We start from the raw sequence: 26,539 nt of genomic DNA on the forward strand, positions 1-26,539 counted from the left end.
TTATTTAAGATTAATATTTAAAAACACTAATAATTGAATAACACTGTTCAGTGTAATCTTTAGCAAATCTCAAAATGATTATTCATTTTTCATATTGTACATTATATTCTTGTGATGCCTAAATTCACTTGTAGCATTTAAAATGGCTGATTTGGAGTTTTTAGTGTTTTATTTTTAATTTACTTTGGCAGATGCTTTTATCCAAAGCGACTTACATTGCAGGGCACACCTTTTACATTCATACATTCTTATCAGTTCTTGCTTTCCCTGGGAAACGAACCCATGACCTTGCCATTGCAAGTGCCAACGCTCTACTGTTTGAACTACAGGAAAGCTTAGACAAAGTAGTATTGCATCAGTTATTGGCAATAACATGAAAATAATCCTTGGCTATTGGACAGAATTTTAATATCGGTGCATCCCTGATAATGTTTCTTAATTTATGCTTGACTTTTTGTCAATAAGGTAAAAAAAGTACATTTAATTAAATTGAATTCTTTGAAAACAATATCTAATATATTGTGCAATTTTTTTAGGATGTTTAGATACTAAAGGGGGACCTATTATGCAAATTTTACTTTTGCCTGGTGTTTGAACATAAATGTGTGTTGGCAGTGTGTGTACACAACCACCCTATAGTGATAAAAGACAACCTACAGTGTCTCCCAACGACCTGTTTTCAGCCATGGGGCTGGTGGGACGTCACAACAGCCACAGGCCCCGCCCACAAATGTTAACAGACACTGCGGTTTTAACATGGACCCGCCCTGATCGAGTTCACAGCGAGTTGTACACATCCGCCATTTCTGCACTGACGAGAATGTCTCCCAAACGTTGTAGGTGTTGTGTGGCTGGATGTATTCATTCACAGCTCTATCTATTTACTCCCGAAATCTGAGCCAGCCGCTGTTCGAAGAACTCTACCGAAATTCGTTTATGTACTTGCGCACTTCTTATACTGCGTTTACTCAGCTCTTACTTGATTTTCTGGAGTAAAACTGACGCTTCTTCTTTTGTGTGATGTACAATAAACTTTATTAAGCTCATCAGTATATTTTTGGCCATCATTCGGATGGTGTCCACCCGCTACAGCAGGCTTGTATTAATAGTGGATACAAGCAATGACAAATACGTTATAACCGTAATTAAACTAAACTATACCTGTTCCGTCTCCATACAGCATACATTCTCTGACTCTGTAGGCATTATTGTCCGACTCCGGGTCGAAATGAACACCGTTACTGAGAGTTTCTGTTTCGATAATATCATCATTCCGTGAGGTGAAATTGTTCTGACACTGAGCGCGAGCTCGTGAGGCTCCGCCCCCTGTGCCGTGCAGCAGCAGCTCATTTGCATTTAAAGGGCACCCACTAAAACGGTGCGTTTTTTCTGAGCCCCAAAAAGTGACAATTTAAACATGCTGTAAAAATGTATCTGTTGGGTATTTTGAGCTAAAACTTCACATACACACTCTGGGGACATCAGAGACTTATTTTAACCCTTTCGCACGTACGATCACACCGGTGTGATCAGTCTTGGCTGGTCCCTGGAGCGTACGATCACACCGGTGTGATTAGAACGGTCAGTGCATGACGTGATCAACTGCTAAATTCAAATGTGCTTTCGCGTTTTATTCATATCAGATACACATTGTGTAAGTAACTTTAAAGTTTACTCTATTCTTCTCCCAGTTCACCAGCCACTTACTTTTATGTATTTCGGGAGAAGTGGATGAATTCACGTGTTGTAAATCCAACAGATCCGATTCTCTGAACTGCATCTGCGGCACAAACTAAGATGGCGGCGCCCATCACGCATACAGCTCAACTAACGTGATCGTTATAAAGGTGTTTAAACAACAAAACACTTCCACTTGCATATATTTGACAATCGGAATATCAGATATTTCATGCCATATCTAACAAATTTGTGAATATTTTGAAGAAAAAAGGAAAAACGACAGAAAAGCAGATCATCATTCATTCAGCTCTGTTGTTGCTGCGGTGTGTCACGTGACAAGCAATGACGCGTCACCATGGAAACCATAAAGTGACACATTCTAAATAACGGTCTAAATTATTTTAAACTTACGTGTGAAAGGGTTCATTCTTGTGAAGAGGGGCATAATAGGTCCCCTTTAACATGAACAGATATATTAAGAAAATGTGTAGGTGTACACAAGGTACATGAAACTCTGTGCTACCTGTTTGAAAAGCCTCCATTCACTTTATTTAATCAGTTTTCCCCCACAAGGTCAGACTTTGTTTATCTCATGATAACTCTGGTCACGTTTGACTGACTGATCCCAGATAAAGTTCTCAGGCTCCAAATTACCCAGAGCCTGTCTTTTTTCACCCTGCAGCGATCTAACTACCTGCATAGGCAGATGGTGGCTCTGGCTCACCAGTATCCCAACGTCCGGGTCACATCGTGGCGCATGTCTACGATATGGGGCGGTGCCAGCCTGCTCACCATGTATCTGAAGAGCATGAAGGACCTGCTGGCCATGCGAGATTGGTCCTGGGATTTCTTCATCAACCTGAGCGCTGCTGATTACCCAATCAGGTGAGTAATCATTCTCTCTCATTACTCTACTTTTTGCTGATTATTCTGTTGATATCACTTGCATTGCTTGGTTTGTCATTGTTTTCTCTCAGGAACGATTCGAGTTTATTGGTTGCCACAGAACAATTGAATTAACACCTGACTAGCGTCTAGCTGTGGGCTGTTTGGAGATTAGTTCCAAGCAATGTCACAATTTAGTTTAGCAGGGGATTATGGGTAATTGAGATCACCATTAGCTGTTTGATCTGGTGTCAACAAGCTTGATGGTTCATAGAACTGTTCAGGGATTACATTGCAGCGTATTGTGGAGATGGTACTTTTTTTATTCAGAATTAGCTCAATTTAATGACGGAGCCACAACACCAAAGCAAACCAAGGAACTTGAAGTCTACCCCAAATATTTGAGGAAGAGTAAAATAAAAGACTCCAGTATTTCAGGATCTCATCACATTACCTGTAACTCAATGTGGCATTTCTATCTGTAAGCCCAACTGTGTCTGAAGATTTGAATTATCACCATGATAAATGCCATTAGTGTGCATAACTCTTCAGTCCATAATGAGAGCAAGATGAGAGGTTGAGTAACCCAGCTAACTCCCCCGGCTACAATCAATACTACAGCCATGTCATTTTCTGCAGCCCTCAGAAATCAGGGTGTTAGAGATCGATACGGCCGTGTGATGAATTCTGGCCTGTCCCGCATAGCCGTTCAAGGTTAATCCTGCCTCTCTATCACTCCGTCGCATGCCACACCTCCAGACCGGAGAGGGAAGTTAGCTGTGAGCCAAAGCCCCTTTAAAAGCGGAACATCAAAGAAAAATAAAATGATTCTTTTCATCTCCAACGCTGAGTCGGGATCAGGTGCATGCTATAAGTAGCCTGTCAGTGTGTGTGTGTGTGTGTGTGTGTGTAGTGCAGTGATGTAGTTGCTATCATTTGTATTATACTGTGCAGAAACCATTTCTCTAAAACATGAGGACAAATCGGTCCATTAAGGAGTCCGATCCGGCTCCTCCGGTTGTGGTGATGGAGAGTTATTTCTCAGTCCAATAACATAACATAACAGAAACAGGGGTCAGCAGAGAGGAAGCTGTGAGGAAAATATATTCAACAAAAGATAAGAAGTGCACTAAGAAGAGTCGTAATATATATATACAATGTATATATATACAACATTACAAAACTTTAATTGGAAGCAAGTATTTGAAAATCGAACAAAATGGCGAAGGTACAAGACTGTGTACTTAACTGCTTTAATGAGAGAAGGAACTGCAATCCCATCAAGCCTGGCAAATGACATAATAGAAATAAAAATGATGGTAAATATAAAACTATTGATTTAAAGATGTTTATTATAAAGAGAGGATCAAGATATTTTATGTTTATTCCAAAATATGAACATTATAACATTATAATCTTATAATACCTAAAAAAAATTCATTTTAGTGTTTGGTAATTACATTGATTGATTTGAGTTTTTAGTGTTTTACTTTTTAGTATATTAGAAAAGATTAACAGAATTTTAGCATTCCTGCTGAATTCTTAGATTTCTGCTTAACTTTTTAACAATGGGGTAAGTAAAGTACATTTTAATTAAATTAAATTATTTGAAAACAAGTCCTGGCTTCATTGATCTTATTTTAAGGATGTTTAGATATTTATATCTAACTATATTTTGATTATTGCAAAATATGAATATTATGCATACAAATATTTGAGTAGTTTGGGGAAACTGGGAGAAGCATAGGGAAACTGACTCTACATCACTTGCAGCATTTTATGGGAGAAGACGGGTGCTAAATGTACGGGTGTGATTTACATGTCGCGTGATTTACAAGATTTCTCTGTAGGTTTTCACCAGGAATTCTGGTGTTGAACACGACTATTTGAAAAAGAAGTTGAAATCATGCAAGCTGATGGCTCCATCAAAAGCATATACCATCGATTAACAACCACGAAGCTTACAGTAGGTCTGTCTTTAAAGGTTTATAAGTTATTGTTAAAAATCAGTTCCCCTACTGTGAAAATGAATGGGATTTTTACTTCTGGTACCCAACTGTTTCATCCTATTGCTGTTGGTTAAAGATCACCTCTGAGTGGACAGGACTGAGCACAGACTGACTGATCAAGAGGACGAAGCCTGTTTGGAGTCCATTAGACCTCATCTCAATTTGGCCAGAGAGACACGAAGGGTTATCATCCAGACATTCAATGTTTTTTTTTTCTCATTCTTGCCACAATGGCTTTAACAGAGAAAGCGAGTGTGAGACAGGAAGTAAGGTGAGAGACAGAGACAAAGCCACAGACAATGTTCGAATACACGCTTGACTTCCAGTCTAGAGCCACAGTGTGTTTGCTGACACTGCAGACTTCGCTCGGCTTCATAGCGGCTGCTCCCATTACCGACTAATTGCGTATGACAACGCGTGTTAGAGGTCCTGGGGGGACATCTTCAGTGCTGGCCTTCCTAAAGACCTGTGCAGAAGCCCTTTCGCAGAACGTTTTGTCCACATGTCGTGACTGCTGTGCCGAGGGACATGTGGTACCTGTGTCTGGTGACTTAGCAACTTATTTTCCCCTCTAATTCCCTCCTGATGTCCATCCTTCTGCATGGATGCCTGTGAAAGGGGCTGACAAAAAGCTTTCTCCTCTATAGGCGAGGCTGGACGCCAGAGGCGGAGGGCTCTGTTACACGGAGCCTTTGTTGGGAGCGCTGGGCGCTTTTCTTCCATTTATCCGCACCATCTTGCTCTTTTCCTCTGGCCCTGTTTTTAAGTCAGCGCAGCTGTATTTATAGCCTTTTCATGAAGAGAGAAAAGGAGAAAACAATGAGTCTGGATTGTGTTGTTCTCCTCTTCCCATGTGGTCACATGGGCTCCATGATGCCCTCTTCTGGAACGGAGCAGCTCTGCAGACTGTTCGGAATGGATAACTAGCTTACTAAATACTATGCAGTATATACTGGATTTAAATAAAAAGTTAAACATTTGGTATTATTCCATTATAAATGTTTCAAAGTGTAGGATTCTTCATCTTAAAAAAAAAAAAAAAAAAATGTATCCAGTTTTATTTAAAAATTATTAATATTTTTCAGTTCAGTTAAATAATTAGACAAGAAAAAGCTAAACTAAAAATATTGATATTGATATTACCTCTGGTTCATTCATCACACTAGAAATGAAATGCTGAGCATCACATTGTGGTATCCTATGCATATATACTGCAGCAATAGTAAGATTAGTATGATAGTATGCTATAGGGCTGGGTGATATGGCCAAAAAATCATGTCTCTGTGTATATGTGTATATATATATTCTACTTTTTTATTTAGACTTTTTCTATTTAGATGAAAACAAATTCAGTATTTATTTAAAAATATATATATTTCACATCTTGCCCAATACAAACAATGTTTATCACATTACATTCTAACATTGTAACAACAGCATTACAGTCTAAAAACAAAAATAATGCTTTTTAAAGCAGAAGTTAAATTTGATTAAATTAATTAAAATAAATAAAAACAAAAGCATAGACTCATTATATTAGGTCTACATTATAGTCACTTTACAGGTACTGCTGTCATAAAAATAGACTTCACATGTAATGTCCAACAACAAATATTTTAGCAAAATGTAAATTTTAGTCAGAATTCTTGTGCTCCTATTCTATTGCGCTCTGTCTGTTTGGCGCACATGTGCACAGCGGGGCTTGTTCACTGAAGTCTGTGAAGTTTAGCAGAGACTCACTGACAGCAAAATTAACATTTTTGCTTGTCTTTCTAACATTTACAAATGGAGAATATACCTGTGAAATGGAAGTTCTGCACTGTGTAAAACACATCTCAAACGCATTAAACAGAACTAGTATCTGTCAGAGCACCTGACAGGGTAAGCCGCGTTAACCATATCTGTTATTTCGAAGCGCTAAATATAAAGCATGTCTCATGTTTAAGACTAATTGTTTTTATGCACTTTCTCTGCAGCAGCTCACTCAGTGTCCTCTATTTTTCAAATGTGCCGTAATATCAAACTACTGTATATCCATATAAACAGTATTGCCTCATTCTATATCATTTATAAAAATATATCGATATATGGTCCAAATTCAATATACTTCCCAGCCCTAGTATGCTTTTTTGAATATAGCCTTCAATCCCAGCCTGCATGTCTCTGACAATGTTCAGAATGGAATACTACTGCTTACTCCATACTGCACCATATATACTGTGTACAGGCTACTATATAAAAAAATAGTATACTTTATGCAATAAACTATCAAACTGTATAGTGCAACATTGTTGCCACATGACCTCATTATGTTGCATGTTTAATTCAGAATTCAGTTGTTGAAAATGAATGAAGTGAAATGATGTGTAGCAAAGTATGGTGTTCCATACTCGGAATTTATGCTCTGCATTTCACCCATCCAAGTGCACACACACAGCAAGTGAGTAGTGAACACACACACACACCCGGAGCAGTGGGCAGCCATTTTATGCTGTGGCGCCCGGGGAGCGATTGGGGGTTAGATGCCTTGCTCAAGGGCACCTCAGTTGTGGGAATGAGTGGAAGAGAGCGCTGTTCATTCACCCCCTCCACCTACATTTCCTGCCGGTACTGAGAATGAACTCTTTAACCATTAGGCCGCAACTGAACATGTAAATACAAATGTTAAAGGGGTCATCGGATGCAAAATTCACTTTTATATGGTGTTTTAATATGATGTCATAATGCTCATGCTCCGCCCACGACCACTGACGGACTGTCCCGTATTAGCATGTTTCCTCCCTCAGCCTTTGCCATGGTAGCACTTTACGTGTCTCCATGGAAGAGAGGGGTGGGGTGAGCAGTTGCTCATTATCATTTAAAGAGACATGCACCGAAACGGGTCGCTGTGAACAGAGCTGTTTTTGAGGAGGTAAAAAGGGTGTTGTTTTTAACCAAAGTATGTTACAAACTTTACACGAAGATCCTAAAGAATCATACTAACTTGTGGAAAATGGGCATCCGATGACCCCTTTAACATGAATTACAAGGTTTATACAAATTTTTTAAAAGTGAAATTGAATGGTATGACAATTTTAACATTAAAGTCTTCCATTTGACTTTCATCTTTAGAATGTTCACGATTCCTGTCTAACTGTAATTTGCATTGTATTGTGATTGGTCTTTCTTGCATTTATTTGTATACTCTTATGTGATTGGTCGTATTATATTATTATGCATATGCAGCATGCAAATTCAAATTGTTCTATGCTACATTGTTGCCACATGACATCTGCTTTGTGCAAAAATATCCTTATTTTTGGTAGTCTGATTTGAAAAAGGATTCAAAAAAGATATTAATTTCCAGTTCATTCATCACTATTAAGATTTAGTTGGGCTCATTGCATTACAGGATACAATATTCCTCATGGTTTGATACTGCGCAATTGTAGTAGGTCATCTGAGTATTCCATGCCTACAGAAAATTTGCATACCGTGAAGAGACCTCAAAATAAAGCGTAAACATCCTCTCCGTCTCTCTTTCTCCTGCTCTCTCCCACTTGAACTGATGCTCATTATTATTGCACCGTTTTGAAGGCACTGCAGTCAGATTTCAAATCGGTTACAGAATACAGCACTCTAACCTGAGTGACTGTCAGCTGTACATGCAATAAACACTGGAGCAAGGTTTCGTTTCAAATGCCACACTGTTTTTTCACATGCTGACCTTTTTCAAACAGTCAAGCAACAGGAAAGATAATGCAGGTCAGGGTGCATTTGTGCATGTTCATCTTTTTACCAGTTAAACATTTAATGTGGTCTTATAACGAACGGTGGATGATATATCGCCTTGAGCTATTGAAATGAAACTTGTGAGATAAAGTCGTATATGATTGACGTGTGCAGCTGTAGGCATGTTGACGACATCATGCAAGTGATGATAGAATGACAGAGTGTTTACTGAGCTAAAATTCACATGCAAACATCAACAAATTCACCTCAGCTATTTATTACTGTTTGGTTGTGAAGAAATGTTTGTTACCTTTTTTTGAACAATGTTCTTCACCTATTTTCGCAATGAATTCAGATCCATCCACTTAAAGTAACTTATCAAGGATCATTTCAACCTGAGGTCTGCTGTCTGTTTTTAGTATTTCTAAGCTTTTTAAGAAGTGAATCATAAGATTTATAAGAATTTAAAAACAAGATGTAATGGTTTGGCACCTTTAACATTTTCATATTTGCATGCTGATATAGGATTGTTGATTCTTGTTCACAGCCAAGGATAGTAACCAAAAAGTTGCTGGTTTGATCCCCAAAATTGAGAGCCAAGAGCAAGGCATTTTACAAATTCCACCGTCCCTATAGTATTGCAGCAATAAATAAAGTTTTCATTATTCTTTTTATCTTCAGTGTGAAGTCATTTCCCCTCTACCAGAAGCCTGCAGTGAAAAAACAAACAAGAGAGAGCGGTGTGTATGGGGAAACATGACTACAAACGTTCAGGCAATGCATTGTGACAGGCAGTGAAACGGGGCAGCTGGCATTTGGGGCTGAAACTGGCTCTGTATGTGAGCTTGGACTCGCCCAGAATCCCTCATGCTCCACGCTCATTTACAATGTGGCTCATTAGCCTGATCAGCAGACTCTCTGTTACTTTTTCTCTCTTTCACTAGTTTTCGGTTTTCCCTTCCAACACTATTTCGATCTCTCCTCAGGACCAATGATCAGCTGGTGGCCTTCCTGTCCAAATACAGAGATATGAATTTCATCAAGTCTCACGGGAGAGATAACGCTCGGTGAGTGCTGATGTGTGATACTGCTGATGGCTTACGATGCCCGAGGCTCAGAAGGGTGCCCTTTATAACCGATAAAAATACATTTGTAATTTGCATTGTTGATAATCATCGCCAACAGATTCATCAGAAAACAAGGTTTGGACCGGCTTTTCTTCGAGTGTGACACCCATATGTGGCGGCTTGGAGACAGGAAAATTCCAGAAGGCATATCCGTGGATGGAGGCTCTGACTGGTTTCTGCTCAACCGAATGTTCGTGGAGTACGTCATCAACTCTCAAGACGACCTCGTGACCAACATGAAGCGTTTCTACGCGTACACGCTACTACCTGCGGAGGTGAGATACCAAATTACGCTCCAAAATCATGTTAAAGAAGTAAAAACTATTGCATCAATTTACTTGAATAACATATATCTATTTCGATAATATATATTGGATTGTTTATTCTTTTTGTTTCTTGTTTTAAACGTAAATCGAAATAAATGTACGGGTTAGGTTTAAATATTGCTTTATATTCTTGATGTAATATTATATTCTCTGAAAACAAGTCTTATCTTACACAAAATTGCTTGTAAATTAAATGTATTTGTTTTAAGGCTGTTTAGATATTTTTTATAAAAAAATAGACTAATAATGATCAAGAAAATGACTTTTGCATTGCACAATATTACAAAGATTCTTCTACATTAATTCACTAGATTGGCATTCCATTAATTTTTCTCACTTATTCGCCAAAGTTGAAGTTTACGATGATAAATTGTGTAAATTTCCATAAAGCGAGTATGAATTTGCATAGTTTTATTTGCTCATTTGCATTGTGTATTTGCTCATTTAAAATGACTGTCAGTGTGTTCGTTTTAATGAAGGGCTTTTTGCTGTGCCATGGTGAAATTGGATTCTTCACTCTGTCTAGGTCTAGTTATTCACCACTGAAGATATTGGATATTGTGGCTTGAGAAGGCAATTGGCCCTTTTTTACTGATGTAGACATTTAACACACTAGACCTCCTGACAGGGCTATTCTGTTAGACATCCATCTTCATTTTATCAGATGTCATTATTCTGTTTCAACCTCTTAGTCATCTGTTTTCTTCTCTTTCTCTTCACCTCTTACCATCCCTTCCTATTTATCATCCTCCTCCCCTATTCCCATTCTGTCTTCGCAGTCGTTCTTCCACACAGTTCTGGAGAACAGTCCGCACTGCGAGAGCATGGTGGACAACAACCTTCGCATCACTAACTGGAATCGAAAGCTGGGCTGCAAGTGTCAATACAAGCACATCGTTGACTGGTGCGGCTGCTCGCCGAACGACTTCAAGCCCTCCGACCTGCCCCGTTTCCAGGTGAGCACCTTGTATCCTTCCCACGATACTCTCAGTCCTCTCGTTGTCCAACTGTATCAGTGCAGCTGGCGCTAACAGGAACAGTTCAATGAACCTGATCATTAGTTAAACTCTTTTAAAGCCTTTTCAGTGACAGCGCTGACCTCACGCCTGAAGGAGACCTACGCCGCGTCCTATTTAGTCTGAATAAGCACAATAGGCCTTTAATTTACCTTAAACAAACACCTAATAGTGTGAGACAAGCTCTCCAGTCAGTAGCGATTTCAATTGTGATTAGAAATCCAATGAGACTCAACTAAAGGAAAGCCTTGCTAACTCGTGCCTACACAGGGGATCTGTAATTAACTCTGCCCGGCAGAAAAGGACGAGGAGGGATCAATTGCAAGGCGGTCTCTCATCAAAAGGATTCTGGTAGTGAGTCTAGTATGTGGAATGAGGCCGTGGAGCTTGACCGCAGCAGCCAATTCCCTTCTCTCCCCCCTACCTTTGGTCTGGAAGTCTCTCATTAGCCTCCAGTACAGAGTCAATCCTAACATAGTCATGCCCGACCTCAGTGACTCGCTCTCCCTACTGTAACTGGAGCTACAGGCCCAGTTGAAATGAGTTTTAAACGTGTCATTCCCAGCCTGGTGATTTTCACATAGCTGGCTGTGCTTTATTTTTTCCATTCTGCTGCAATAGAATTGCAACTGTGCATTTTCTCCCCTTTTTAGTTTTCTCTCTCTTGCATGTTATGGTTTCACATTAAACGATGCAGCGGTCTATTCGGCAGGCCGTTTCCTCATAAACTCCCTACTGTGCACTCGTGTGCCAAACCATGACATCATCACCATGTGCCACACCAGGCAGCTTTTGCCACTTTTGCTCACTTTTTTTTTTTAAAAACAGCCCAGCTGAAGAAGCCAATTTTTTTTCAACATCCATAATGGTGAATCTTGATGTTCATAAGTTCTAATTTATGTACCATTTTATTTTAACATTATTTTGGTTTTATTTATAAATAGTGTTTCCTGTTGAATGAGGGCTGAAAACCCAGCACCATCAGCGCAGTATTTCGAGCGTTGCTAAATGTTTGCAGCCACAACTCCTCTATATAATGGAGTCTTTCACAGAGTGTGCGGTTAACTCATTCAGGCCTGTGCTGGGGGAAGGGCCTGTGAGCGTTTAGCGGGTCATTATTACTGAAGGCATACCCATAGTGAGTGTTGAGTAATTATCCTGTGACAATACCCCCTTTCTCACAGACAGCTCTGAAGAAAAAGGACAATGGGAGAAGAAGGGAGGCTTGAAATGTGTCATGACAGTTCAGTTTTTTATCCGAGCAATTTCTCACCCCTCACCCTATAAAGGCCCAAACCATATGAAAGAGCTTCCCGGACTTGCCTCTTCAAATCACGTTTATTAAATTTCCTCACATTTTTGCCCTCTTTAACTGTTTAAAAAGAACAAAATTACTGAATACTATTTAAAGGGATAGTTCACCCAAAAATGAAAATTCATTCTTTCTTTTGTGGAACACAGAATTAACGATCACTACAATGCAATTTAAAAAAAAAATTGGTTCACAAGTTGCGATGAATGAATTGTTTATGCATCATTCTTTTGAATCGGCTCTTTCCAATAAATCAGTTGGTATACAATTACCAGTCTGAATGATTAGTTCACGACTCGTACTGATCCGATACTTCAGAATTTTTCCTTTAGTGTTGCATGGATTAAAGAAAGTCATACAGGTTTGAAACAACATGGAAATGAGTAAATGATGACAGAATCTTACATTTTGGGGAATTTTCATTCCTTTCGAGGTTTGTGTTTTGATTTTTCCATCTTGTACAGGTAGGTTGGTCTCTTGAAAGATGTCTGACAGGGGTCTGCTGTCACCTGAAAGCTATTTCAAGCATGAAGATTTTTGATCTCTTTGGTTCTTCTCAGATGTTGTCCCTCTTCTTATCTGTCAAAGTTACACATGTTAGTCTGCGGGGAGCCAAGCTGGATGTGAATAATAAGCAACACCACCGTTTCATACCAGACATATGCCACTTTGATTTTTATTTTTGGTGTCAATTATCTCTGGAGCATTTGTCTGATTCTTTTAGCTTTTTCCCCCTTCTAGCACATCATACCGGTTGGTGTGCCACGCTTTTCGTTTTTCAGTCTCTTCGCTCTGTCACTATCTCTCTTTCTCTTCCTGTTTCTAAAGTCTCAGCAGGCTGTCTTGTCTATCAGCGTCTCTTTGTCTTCACACTCACGCTCTCTTTCTTTCTCTCTCTGTCTCCATCAGCAAACCACCAGGCCCACATTCTTTGCAAGGAAGTTTGAAGCCAGTGTAAATCAAGAGATAGTAAACCAGCTGGATGTCTTCCTGTTCGGAAGTGTGCCGCAGGGCATGCCGGGTCTCAAGGCCTACTGGGAGAATGTTTTTGATGAAGAGGATGGTATTCACAGCCTGTCCGACGCACATCTCACTTACTATCATGCCTTCGCCCGATTGGGTCTGGCACGAACTGGCAACTCGTTACAGGGCGACACCAATGACAACAGCTGCAGGTCAGTACTCAGTACATTGTTTTTTGTTTGTTTGTTTTTTAACTGGTGCACAAAATTAGTTAACTAAATTGTCAAGTCAAGTATATTTGTATAGCGCTTTTCACAATACAGATTGTATCAAAGCAGCTTCACAGTATTGAATTAAAATAATACAACAAAGTTTGTTTCTAGTGGAATTTATTGATTGATAAAATTAAATTAAATATCCCCAAAATATCCCCAACTGAGCAAGCCAAAGGCTACAGTGGCAAGGAACCGAAAAAACTCCATCAAGTGACCTAATGGAGAAAAAAAAAACCTTGGGAGAACCCAGGCTCAGTCGGGGGCCAGTTCTCCTCTGGCGTTTATGAACTAGAGGCCGGATTTAACTGTAAGATTAAAAATATTATATGAATGCCTGGCTGAAGAGATGCGACTTTAATCTAGGTTTAAACTGGGAGAGCGAGTCTGAGCAACGAACAGTATCAGGAAGGCTATTCCAGAGTTTTGGAGCTAAATGTGAAAATGCTCTCCCTCCTTTGGTGGATCTGGATATCCTAGGTATGACCAAAAGCCTCGAATTTAGTGATCTTAAAGAGCGCGATGGATTATAGGGCGATAGAAGATCCGTTAAATAGACTGGAGCTAAGCCGTTTAGGGCTTTATAAGTCAGTAGCAATTGTCTGGATTCTCTGTAAAAACAATAACAACAGAGCTATAATCTGAATGTATTGTTTTTAGAAGATTTAACCACATTAAAGTTGTTTTAATTTGAAAATTTCGGGATGCCGTTGACTTTTGTTGTATGACAACAAGCGGCACATTTTCGTAAATCAGTGGGTTTGCTTCTAAACCCACATTTTACTTTGGAGATCATGAGATGACCTAACATCCAAAATTGGTTATCAAACAATAATGAATGTTGATGATTTTATGATTGGCAACCAATAATTAATTGCACAAATTATAGTCGACATAAACATTTCAAGTGAACCTGTTTTTAATGTGGTTTGGGTTGTAATTTATCTTCAGTAATGTATAGTTTCATGCATTTGGCTCATTTGGCTGGCCTGACAGCACCAAATTTACACCAAAATTTGAGTTTGATGAGATGCACAGCCTTTGATGTAAAAAAAAAAAAGAAGTGAATTCAAGATTTCATTTAAAATTATATTGATAATATTAATACGGCAAAATACCAGTGGAGGATTCCAAATACCATGTGTAATATTCAACCTACATTTTTATTTATATTTAAATAAATATATTTAATTTTCAATAAATGTACTGTGTTGATACATTTTGACTATGAATTTAGTGTTCATTTTATTTTAACAGAAAATGTATTAGTTGATCTTCATTGATTTTATTTATTACTGTTTTACTGCATTAAAAGCCACAAAAATTTCCATTCATATTTCCCCAGTTTATGGATTGTGAAATATTTCAGACATTAGTTTAGATTTTTGGTTTAAATCGAGGAATGATTTTTTCCCCTTTTGCGACCGTAGATTAACCTTTCTAGGTGGCGTCCCACCAATCTGCTCTAAATAACTTAGACCTATAACTTGGTTATATATAATATATAATAACATGGTATATGTTGCTAATGATGACATCATTTTCAAGTGAATTGTTCTGAACATTTGTGTCTCTGTGTTTTTGTTGGTGTAGGTTTTTCATTGTAATTATGCTTTGTTTGAAACCGAATGTATATTCTGAAAGCTGAATAAGTGCACACTCATTTGTGCTGTCTGCCGAGGGAAGCGCAGAATGTTTGATCTCACTTGCAGCAGATCTGAAGTTCCTCAGCTGTCCAAACATCTGTCATTACTGAGATAGAGAAGAGAGAGAGTCGAGAGAGGATAAGGGGCTGTGTTTGTCAGTCTGGCTGCTGTGTTTATGTGTTTATCAGTGCAGTAATGCCTGGCGTCGCTGCTGGTGCATTCTGACAAGAGAGCCACAGTATTTGGACCCTGCAGAGGGACTCATCAGGCACAAGGAGGAGGTTGTTGCTGGTCGTGGGGGTTGGGTGGTGGCGCTCAGGGTCTGTGAGTGAGGGAGAGCTCTGTTTTTTGCAGCCCTCTGTGACATCAGCGGTGAGAGGCTGAGGTGGGCCGCTTGAATAGCTGCTCTGTTAGTCCCCGCGTGCTGCCCACCTCCTGCGGTGACAGCGGATGGAGGAGGAGGGGGAGGGCGGCCGCACCGGTGTAAATATTTGCAGTTCTGCTTGTCAGGCAAGCGATGCTGGGATGGAGCACCTCCAGCCTGTGCTGGAATACTGATGAGAGCACGGCGACGGAGCTCAGGGTGGAGATCACTGCGAGAGCAGCCATCCGCTCCGCGTGAACGCCTGCGTCTCTATCAGCTCCTGCTGCTCCTCCTTCTGTCTGTCTGTCTCAGTGTCTCTCAGCCCAGCACTTCACTCGCCTCTCTACAACCCAAATACACTTTGCTCAGAATACAACATTATTGGTTCTGTTGCTCAGAAGTGTTTTCAGGGTTTCAAAAGGCTTTAGGCGTTAACGAAGCCCTAAGAAACTTGAATTTAAATCAAAGACAATTACTGGTCAAATAATTGGTCTTAATAAAGTCCTGTATTGCAAAAAGAACGGCATTTATTTGAAATAGAAATCTTTTGTAACATTGTAAAAGTCTTTACTGTCACTTTTGATCAGCGTAATGTGTCCTTGCTGAATAAAATTATTAATTTCTTTCATTAAAAAAACATCAGCATATGGCTAGAATTTGCTTTCTGTTGGTTTGGAGTGGCTATTTCCTTCTCAGCTAACATTATAAATCTCTTTGCTGTTACTTTTGATCAATTTAATGCATTCTTGCTTTCAAAAAAATTTTTTTATGTTACATTAATTTATGTGGGAATATATAATGTGGAACATTCTTCATGTTAAGCCACCAAAACAAATACATTAGGGACAAAAATATATATTTTCAAATAATTATAATGCAAAATAGCATTTATATCATGACCAGTAATAAATATTATTGAAAAAATCCCCAATGTAGATGCCTTGCCTTGAACCCTACATGTAAGGATTGTGAATTATTATTATTATTTCAGAATGACATCTTTTCTGCCTGTAGGTATTATGCCATGGGACATCCTGTGTCTGTCCATATCTACTTCCTGTCTGATGAGTTCCAGGGATACCTGGTCAGGCATCACGCCACCAACCTGGCAACAAGCAAACTGGAAACCCTGGAGACCTGGCTCATGCCCAAACAGTTCTTCAAGTTCACCAATCCACCCAATACCTTCAACCGACTGCAGTTTGCAGAGGTTAGTAAACTCACAGCCTTACACAATACACACACACACACTGGAGATGAAGCATTTTTGTATACTATAATAGCTAACGGCTGTTGGGTAGCACGTTTATGTGTCCTCTGTTGGTCATTTTTATTTATGAACTAACTGTCGTCATGCTGTTGTTCATGAATAAAAGTTTTAAGACAATGCTTATTTCGTTCTGGCTCACTGCAGTAAAAATGTCCTGGCAGTCTATAGGTGCAGAATCGCCCCCACACTACCCTCAGAATGTATGCATTGCTAAGAATATTGACCTCCGAATATTATTGGCAATCTTACACTGCTGCACATTGCGCTTGGCATACTCCGTTAAACAACCAATAATTCAGACGTTTTTCATTGATTTAGCTGTCAGGCAGCGCCATACCTGTCATCTTGCCCTTTGGCGTAATCAGTGATTTGTCTGCCACGAGTATGGGGATAAAATAATGACTTCACGCTGAACTGCCCTCAGTTTATCTGTTGGAAGCCAAGGGTACATGTTCAGTTCCAGACACTAGAGTTAGATGCATATAGATGACTTAAAACAGGATATGAAGATCTATTACTAGCTGATATGTTTTTTTTTAAATGTACGGTTGAAATGAAAAAAATATACTCTTCCTTTCGCTGATGAAACTGGCATAAATGATTTAAATCAAAGGTGTACATTCAATGTACTGTATGTTAAAAAAATATATATTTAAGTTATAATATTGTGAATAGTAATCAATATAAGAAATATTATTTGTGATGCCTGCAATTTCTCAGATATGGTTTTATTTATTTTGAAGACACTAGTGTCTTCAATGAGAGAATGAGAAAGAAGGCAAGTTGATACCTCAGCTTTGCCATTGCAGACAAATGAATGACATTTTAAAATATATTGGATTAGACAACTGTTATTTTAAGTTGGAATATTATTTCACAATATTACTGTTTTTACAGTATGTTTGATCAAATAAATGCAGCCTTGATGAGCATAAGAGACTTCTTTCAAAAACAATCAAATAAATCTTATCAACCCCAAAATATATATCATATGTATTATATATACACATTTATGGCTAGTAACTTTCTAAATTCATCTGTGTAGCAAAAAGTTACTGTTGGAGTCTGCCTGGACATCTCTTCCTAAAAGCATTATAGTACCCATCATCCATCCTTTGGGGGGACACCCATAGACAAGACAGCAGAGCTGTAAAGTGCTTAAACCAAGTCCAGCTGGGTCTCAGGCGTCTTCCAAACAGAATGATCAAATTGATTTGCCGTGTTTTACTGAGGTACGGGCACGGCCGGGGAGGAATATGGGGCTGGTCAACCGTAAAGAGACTCCTGCTGTCGGTCACGTCCTCGGTAGTGATGTAGTTTCTGAGAGTGGCTGGAGGCAGCTAGCGTTTAATGGCTTTAAGCCACCACAAGTCAAATTACCTCACAGTGGGAGAAACATTAAACTGGGCACTGCTGATCGTTTGATGCAATTATGCTCATCTCAGCTGGTACTGGCGGTCCCAATTGGTGCCATCTGTTTACTTACGATGGGATCTTGTGCAATTCATTTGGCTGTATATCCATCTGTGCGCCTCTCTTAGGGAGCCACTGGTACTGGTGCTCAGGCATCCCGTTACTCCGGTTTCTTAGGGGACTGAATTTCAAGGAAACAGAAAGTTTGTTCAGCTTCCATACCAATGAAGGCCTATGCAGTGTCTGGAGGGGGTGAACTGACACATCTCTGCATCAAGAGCGACACACACTGTCTCAGAGCCCCGGGACTCTGTTCTCACCCTCTCTCACTTGCCCTCTTTCTCATTCTCTTACTCATTCGTCTTCTCTTTTAGTGTGTCTGCCTCTCCAACTTTGCTCTAGATCAGTGATTCCCAACCAGGGGTATATGGACCCCAAGGGGTAGGTTCCAGGGGGTCTTTGGAAAGATTTAGCCTATGAAAACATGTTCAAAACAGTTTTAAACCGTAAACTTTTATGATAAATATAATAAAACAATATAATAAATAATATATAATAATATCAAATCAATTGTAATATATTTATATAAGAATATAAAATATTTGTTCAATTAAAGATGATTTTTCAGTTCCTTATTAAAGAAAACAAACTTTTTAAATTAAATTTATACCTTTTTTTAGCAAACGCATAAAATGGATCATAAGTGACCATTTAAAGACATGTTGTTTTATGTTACAAAAGATTTCTCTTTTAAATAAATGCTGTTCTTTTGAACTTTTCTTTGATAAACTCTTTTCGACATTGAGAATAAGAAATGTTTCTTGAGCAGCAAATCAGCAGTTGATTTCTGAAGGACATCGGTAGACTGGAGTAATGATATTGAAAATTCAGCTTTGCATCACAGGAATAAATTACACTTTAAATATATATAAACAAACAGTTATTTTAAAACAATAATATTTCACACTATTTTTACTGTAATTTTGATCAAAATAATGCAGCCTTGGTGAGCATAAGTATTTAAAAAAAAAAATCTTACTGACCCCAAACATTTGGGATTGTATATACTTGATCTGTTGTTCACCCACTGTATAAATTGTTTGATTAATTATTTAAAAGTGACTTTATTAGAATTCATTTTGATGAGATTTTTTGAGAGAATGGGAACACATACAGTATCTGGCTTGTGTCAATAAAAGGGTACTTGAGTCTAACTGATGGGACTGCTGGGGTACGTTAGGCTACTTCTCTCGACTTTCTTATCAGTCGAAATGTCATATATCTGTTCTTTGTCTTTTCTCTCATACATCAGATTGGAACAGACTGGGATGCTAAGGAAAGGATATTTCGGAACTTTGGGAAATTGATGGGACCCATGGACGAGCCTGTGGGAATGCAGAAATGGGGGAAAGGGTCAAATGTGACTGTGACTGTGGTGTGGATTGACCCCACCAATGTCATCGCTGCCACCTACGATATCCTGATCGACGCCAGTGCTGAATTCACACACTACAGGCCTCCGCTGAACCTGCCCCTGCGGCCCGGCATGTGGACCGTACGTGTGCTGCATCACTGGAGTCCCGTGGCGGAGACACGCTTTCTCATCACTCCCCTTACCCACCACAAACACCTGCCTATACGCCAAGGTGAGAGTTACACTGATTCACAAAGTAAGAGCTTTTCTTTTGTTAGGTAGAAGATATTTCGGAATTATAAACCGTCCAGCATTTGATGGAATTTATGTAGCTTAATTGAAAGCATGGTGATAAACAACATTTTACATTTTACAAAAAAAGAAGACAACCTTTTTTTAACCATTTGAAACCATTTTAACCACTTCAAAAATATTACCTTGGAAATTTAATTTGAACTAAACATTTTATTTGAACTAAAATGAAGCTAAATAAAATATATTTTTAAAATTTAACTAATAAAAATAGCAAAAGCACATAACAAAAATACTGAAACCAAATAAATGAACTTAAAACAATTATACACCCGATCTCCAATTCCTGTGCTATGTGCAAATTCAATGGAGTTCACTTCAGTGAAGGCAACAGATATGCACTGGATTTTGTTTATCATCAGCTAATTTAAAAGATTTCAGTAAGAGAAAAAAAGCAGCATCAACAAGATAATTAAGTAAGATAATTTGGTGTCACTTTCAGTCTCATTTGCAGCAGTTTGCACGTCGGCTTGTGAAGAGATAGTCAGCTACTCCTCTGCGGCGGGTCATATCTGTGGCAATGTGTGTTGCAGTAGTGTTGTCATATCTGGCTACTGGGAGCCGGTATACCACGCTCTCACACCTTTTTTTTTTTTCCTTTTTACATTTTAGGAGAAGTAAAATTTACATATGTGGCTTCAAGAATCAGATGCATCTATAATTGTTCAGTTTCGTTCGGAATGCGTCTCATACCACCTCCTGAAGTGGTTTGAGTGATCGGATTTAAATAAGTCTCGAAAGCATTTCAGAGGGCATTTACACTTGGTCTTTTCATGATCCGATAGCAATCCGATCAGAGAAAATGCATAAAGTGACCAGGTGTAATCAGCCCCTAAGCTAATGTGGACGTTAAAATACTTTCTCTCCTGACAACTCCTAGCTGAAAAAATGTGAAATACTTAGCATTTTCCAATGTGCAAACCATATCACTTGAGAAAATGCAGTTCAAAATACTCTACATTTGAAGCTTCGATTTATGCGTTCTCGCAAGCTGGTATATATTTAAAACAGAATGAGAGAAACGCTCCTTTCTCCAGATGTAATGACTAATCCTCTGGCGTTTTGCATGCTCTTTTTGAAGACCATAGTCTGACACTATGGTACACTGTATATTAAACTGCCTCAACCTTTCAGGTCATCCCACCCCCTGCTTTCAAAGGCACTTTCTGCCTTCACATCTAGCTATGTGCCTGGGCCGCTTGGTTGCCTATAAATAGTCTCAGCTCACAGTCACGAATGAGTAATACACCACGCCGGGTCACCTTTCATTGGAATAAACTCAAAAAGATTACTGTGTAGGGGCCACGATTGGTATCTCTAGCCCATTAGGGGACATTTTGAAATACTAAGCATGGTGTGCGGTCATCAGCAGATCTGTCCTCAAAACGCTCCTAATGAGGGAGAGGTTGTGATTGCGGCTCGACGTGCGCGTGTCGTGGGAATGGGCGGGTTATAAACGCACATGATTTACCAGACTGTCCTATGATTAATGTCTACGGCAGGCACCGAGTCTTTTCGCGCGCCGTGCTTCTGCACCCTCAGCTAATAAAAGTTTATGGAGTGTGTTTATGCGGCCAAGTTTGGTCGGCACGTTGTAAGCAACGACGCTTGCCTGTCCACACACTTCCTGGCGAGCGTGAAATGGAATGTTATAGAAGGGAGGAGAGGGACTGGGAAGGGAGAGGTGGGCGAACCTGGAGAGAGGGGTCAGGAAGAGACACAGAGGGCGATCTGTGAAGGGCGGCTGGAGAGAGAAGTGTGAGGAGCCTGAGGAATTTGCAGCTTTACCTCCAGGGCCGATGTGTCCTTCCTCACAGCTAAATGAGCCGTAGCTGATATACCGCAAGCTTGTGGTCTAGTTTATATGTGAAGATGTACAGTATTTAATATTTAAATAAAAATGATAGATTTTTGTATGCAATTTTGATAGAGATTTTGTAAAATCCCAGCTGTACAGTGTTATTTCATCCCTAAAAAGAGACTGAATACGTTAAAACTGAAACTGCTCTTTTATACTAAGCCATAGATGTTAAGTTACAACATAAGGCATCATGTGTCTGGAGAGTCCTTGAGTTATCATCTTTTTCATCTTTCTTAGAAATAGTCTGCAAAATTCAAAAATTCACTTCTCTGAACATTTCAAATAAAAGCACACAATTATCAAAACTTAAACTAAAATGAAAATGAAAATTGATAATATGAAAATAAAAGATATTATATAAATAATATACTGTTGTCAATCGATAACAAATTAACTCGATTATTTAGTGTATTCACAATTTTTCTGTGATCAGTCGCAATTTAAAAACACTTACGTTTTTAGAATATTTTATAATGTAATCATTTCACAGTTAATCTTCAAATTAATGTCGAAACAACAGACAGTATATTTTAAACACTTGTTTGAACATCTTTTTATGAAAGAAGGCTAGTATCACTGAAACTAATACAGCTACTGATATGATGAAAATTAATTCCCCCCCCCCAATTTTTAAACATTAATTATAGCCATTCAACATTACAGTGTCATTTATTAGGCTTCAAAAAATGTAACAACTTTTAATTTAAGTGAACTTAAAACAATCCTCACATAAACCCATAATACATGTCATATTTACCTGTGCCCTGTGAAATATTAATAAATTGAATAAAGTTATCAAACAGTCTGCACTGCATACATTATCAATTAAATATGGATTTATCCTTATTAAAGCTACAAAAGTTCTTTAGTCAAGAGCAGTGAGTGATTTTTCTGTTACCTTTTGTTCTTCGATTAACTTTAATAATAGATAGAATTAGTGGCTGCTGTCACTTTAAGACCTGGCGCTGCAGCACAAGTCGCAGATTTGACATGCGTCCCATTTTCTCACAACTCTTTACGTTTATTTATTTAACTAATTTAAGACTGCTCTTATGAGGATACTCGATACAGACAGCGCATTCTCTTTTGTTTTGTCGCGCTTGAATGGTTTAACCCTTTGCAAGCCTTTGATCATATAATGTAATGCAAGCCAAAGGATGACAGGCAAAATGGATGCTGCTTTAATTGCGTTAAATATTTCTAACGCGTTAAACTGGAAAAAATGAATCCCATGCGTTAACGTTGACTGCACTAACTTAACTCTAAAGTAACACTGGTTTAATTAGTAGTTAGTAGATTTTTACCCTCACAAAAACAACCTCGTCCACACATGACAGATAATTCTAAGCACAAACAAAACAAAGCTAATGTGGATGTTAAAATACTTTCTCCTATCCAAGTTAACAAACATCAGCTTTAAAGTTCATTGCTCCCATGATAAACAGCATTGTTTATTCCTGACAACTCTCATAGCTAAAGAAAATGTTCTTGAGTCATCACCTTTTTCCCCCCCAAAAAAATGAAATCAGGAAGACTGTACTTTATTTTTAATGTCTAAAAATGTAAAACGTTCCAGCAAATTCAGTCATAATCCCAGTTCTGCTTCGCTTGCATTAAGTGCTTGTGTGACTCATGGAAAAAAAAACTTTTTCTTCTCTCTCACAGAGGATGCTTTAAGAACGCACAACGGGCCGGCCAAGAACAGCTATATGGAGCAGAGTTTCCACGGCCTGAACCCCATCCTCAACATCCCGGTCCACTTGGGTCAGGTAGAGGCAGCCGAGCACAACGCAGAGCTTACGGGGTCTGAGCTGGAGCACTGGGTGGACAGTCTGCTGGGCGACGTGTGGTCAGCTGTGGACGTGTGTTCAACAGGCCCCAGTGGCTGTCCAGTCATGCAGACTTGCAGGGAAACGGTGTGGAGCTCTCTCAGCCCGGACCCAAAGTCCCAGCTGGGCCCACCTAAAACCAATGGACGAATCAGGTAGCAGCATTCACTGCCCTGAAGACTCGCCTTCTTTCATTTCTTAGGCCATTTTGTTTCTATTATTTATTTTCCAGCATCGCTTGTGTGAATATGAGCAGAACGGACCTCTCTCAAACGCAAGACACGGCCCAAGAAAGTGTACGCTGGGAAGTTTTTAAAGATTATTTAAAAAATGTGCACCCTCTGGCTATCTCAAACTCTGAGTGCTCTAGTGATGTGAGTGCTGTCAGGCTTCTCTATATTTTATTTATTTTAATTACTGTGATTAAATCTTTGTCAACTGGACACAGCAGGTGATGCCTATGTGTAGGCGTTACGGCTGAATGCTGGGATTGGGATATGAAGCACAGAAAGGACCTGAGACCAAAAGGGATGTTTGTATAGTAAGCCTCTATATTTCAAATCAAACAAACTTGCACCTACCGTGAATGATGGAATGTGTTTTTCAACCTATACCTTATTAAAACCAGTTTTTCAGGTCATATATAATTGTTCAGCACAACATTGCTGGTTTGTGTCCCTTTTTATAAGCTTTTCACTGGATCAAATGCAGTGAAACAGGCATTTAAAGCCTCAAACTCCCTTAATAAAGTCTCCTATTTAGTTTTAATAAGTTATTGGTTGAAAAGCATCTGTTGAGAACAAAAATTGAGCTTTTGACAAGAAGAGGTGATCCAGTGCCGTGCTAGATGCCAAACTCCACAGAATCCTATTGCCTTTGGAGGCGGAGAGGTAGCAGATTGTAATGCCTTTTCAAAAGTGTAGTAGCCCAAAGTGTTAGCTACAAATATTAAATAGTACAAATAATTGGTGGTTGCATGTTTGCTAGGTTAGCAGGGTGGTCAGTTAGCATTATGCTAAGCTGGCAGGCTAATCAGTCAGAAGTATGCTAGAAGGCTTCTAGGCCAGAGATATGCAGAGCTAGCATGCTGGAGAGTTTGCAAGCTAACTGAAAGCAGAACAGGAAATGTTTAATTTGAGCATTTGCAGCTTTGGTTATATAATGTGTTACGCAATATACACTACCATTCAAAAGTTTGGGGTTGATTTAGTGTTACTTTTTTTATGTTTTTGAAAGAAGTCTCTTTTGCAACAACAACAAAAAAAAAAGAAGGAAATATTGTGAAATATTATTACAGATTAAAAATAACTATTGAATCATTGACTGTAACCATTTAAATTTATACTTTTTGAATATATTTTAAAATGAAATTTATTCCTGTGATGTCAAAGCTGAATTTTCACTCTAGTGTTCAGTGTCACATGATCCTTCAGAAATCATTCTAATATGATGTTATATGATAATATGATAAATCAGGGTTATTTTAATGAATCGAAAGATTTTTTGTACATTACAGCATTTATTTGTAATAGAAATCTTTACAAGCATTAGAAATGTCTTTATTCTCACTTTTAATCAATTTAATGTGTCTTTTGTTTCAAAAACAAAATAATTACCCCAAACTTATCAACGGTAGTGTAAATTAAAAGACATTAGTTGCCGTCTAGACAGCAGAACATACATCATAAAGCAATTGTGTTTCTGTCTGTGTACTAATATTTCTAATCAGGCATCAAATAGAGTACTCACTGAAGGTTCTTTCAGTTGGTAGAATCACTTTGGGATAGGATTCTGCGGAGCGATAGAAACTTGCATGATACCGGGCCACAATTTTTGAAGTGAGAGAGTCTAGAGTAGCTTGCAAAGTGTCTGAAGCTGTCTGTATGCTGTTTCCCCTTCAGGCTCTTGAAACTTGAAATGGAAGGTGCCAGCTGTGCTGGCACACCACGAAAAAATATGTAATTTCTTTTTATTGTTTTATAATTGTTTTTTTCCTTTCCCCTGAACAAAGGTACTGGTTAGCTGAGGGTTGTAAGTTGGCTATTTATTCATGTTTATATAAATGAAATAGATATTTTTTTAGTCAATGACTAATGTCTATATGCTGTTTTTGCAGCTCATTCAATACCTTTTGTAAACAAGCTGCCTTTATTTACAAAGGCTATCATCCCAACCATATTACAACTATAAAAACACAAGATGCGGTACTTGTACGGGCGTTGGTAAAGACCTTTCCGCCCCTCCACCTGAGTTCATCTGTTCATCTGTGTCAAACTTTGAGCAGGAAACTAACTGGATTGACCTCAAGAACTGAGATTCCAGTCATTCTGCTTCTCATTTTCTTTATTCTAGTATTCTAGTCTTTTTATATGAGCCAGTGTTTGGTATTTTGCCATATATATCGCTCAAACGAACAAAAACGGACGTCGGTTGGACTGGCTGGTATAGCATCAGAGCAGTTTCAACAAAGTTCCTGGGCTCAGTAGCTTGGAGGACGCCTCAACCGCTTTCTTCTGCACGTACACCATTTGGATGTCACATTTTCCAGATCGGGCCGTCCGGATTACTCGCATCCATAATAATGATAGGGTGGCCTCTTAGATCTGACTGAGATGTATTTTTAGTGAGGAAGATTGCAAGCTTGCTGGACTCTACAGTTTGCATTGGACCAACAGTTTCTCAGTTTTTACAAACCTTTTATGTTTCTACATTGCAAATCTACAACTCCATATTTAAACTGGGCTATTGTGGCTTGTTGCGCTCTCTCATTTGAGGAACGCGTCTCCTCTGGGACTCTGGGACCCTGGCCTAGCCATCACTTTGTATGCAATCTGATTGTTATCTGGTCCTCAGAGAGGTGGCGTCCCGCCCAGGCTGTGCAAAACAGTGAAATGTCATTGCTGTCATGTGATCCAAAGGTGGATGCGACCTTAAATTTTCAATAAAGCACTCTTGTCATTCATATGTTCCCAGCGGGGTGCGAAATTGGAATGCATTGTTATTTAAATTTTTTAATAGAGCGTCTAATGCTTGTCTAAGTGGTGTTACATCCGTACTGTACGTGTGAAAGTGCAAATAATTTGATATTCTTAAAAGAGAAATTAAATGAAATGATCTATTCACATACAT

General features: G+C 38.8%; 1 protein-coding gene across 1 annotated transcript in view; it reads left to right on the top strand.

Annotated features, from left to right (window-relative positions):
* Nucleotides 1-24,659, top strand: part of xylt1 (xylosyltransferase I) — a 66,503-nt gene extending 41,844 nt beyond the window's left edge. Inside the window, exons 4-11 of the mRNA XM_084420704.1 lie at nucleotides 2,363-2,565; nucleotides 9,272-9,352; nucleotides 9,471-9,687; nucleotides 10,518-10,694; nucleotides 12,976-13,241; nucleotides 16,326-16,521; nucleotides 19,307-19,640; nucleotides 23,247-24,659. Of these exons, the coding sequence (XP_084276830.1) occupies nucleotides 2,363-2,565; nucleotides 9,272-9,352; nucleotides 9,471-9,687; nucleotides 10,518-10,694; nucleotides 12,976-13,241; nucleotides 16,326-16,521; nucleotides 19,307-19,640; nucleotides 23,247-23,569 (1,797 nt within the window). The 3' untranslated portion in view covers nucleotides 23,570-24,659. The remainder of the gene's footprint in view (nucleotides 1-2,362; nucleotides 2,566-9,271; nucleotides 9,353-9,470; nucleotides 9,688-10,517; nucleotides 10,695-12,975; nucleotides 13,242-16,325; nucleotides 16,522-19,306; nucleotides 19,641-23,246) is intronic.
* Nucleotides 24,660-26,539: the final 1,880 nt, after the last annotated feature.

Source organism: Rutilus rutilus (genome assembly GCF_951802725.1).
Source record: "Rutilus rutilus genome assembly, chromosome: 1".
In the NCBI taxonomy this organism is placed as follows: domain Eukaryota; kingdom Metazoa; phylum Chordata; class Actinopteri; order Cypriniformes; family Leuciscidae; genus Rutilus; species Rutilus rutilus.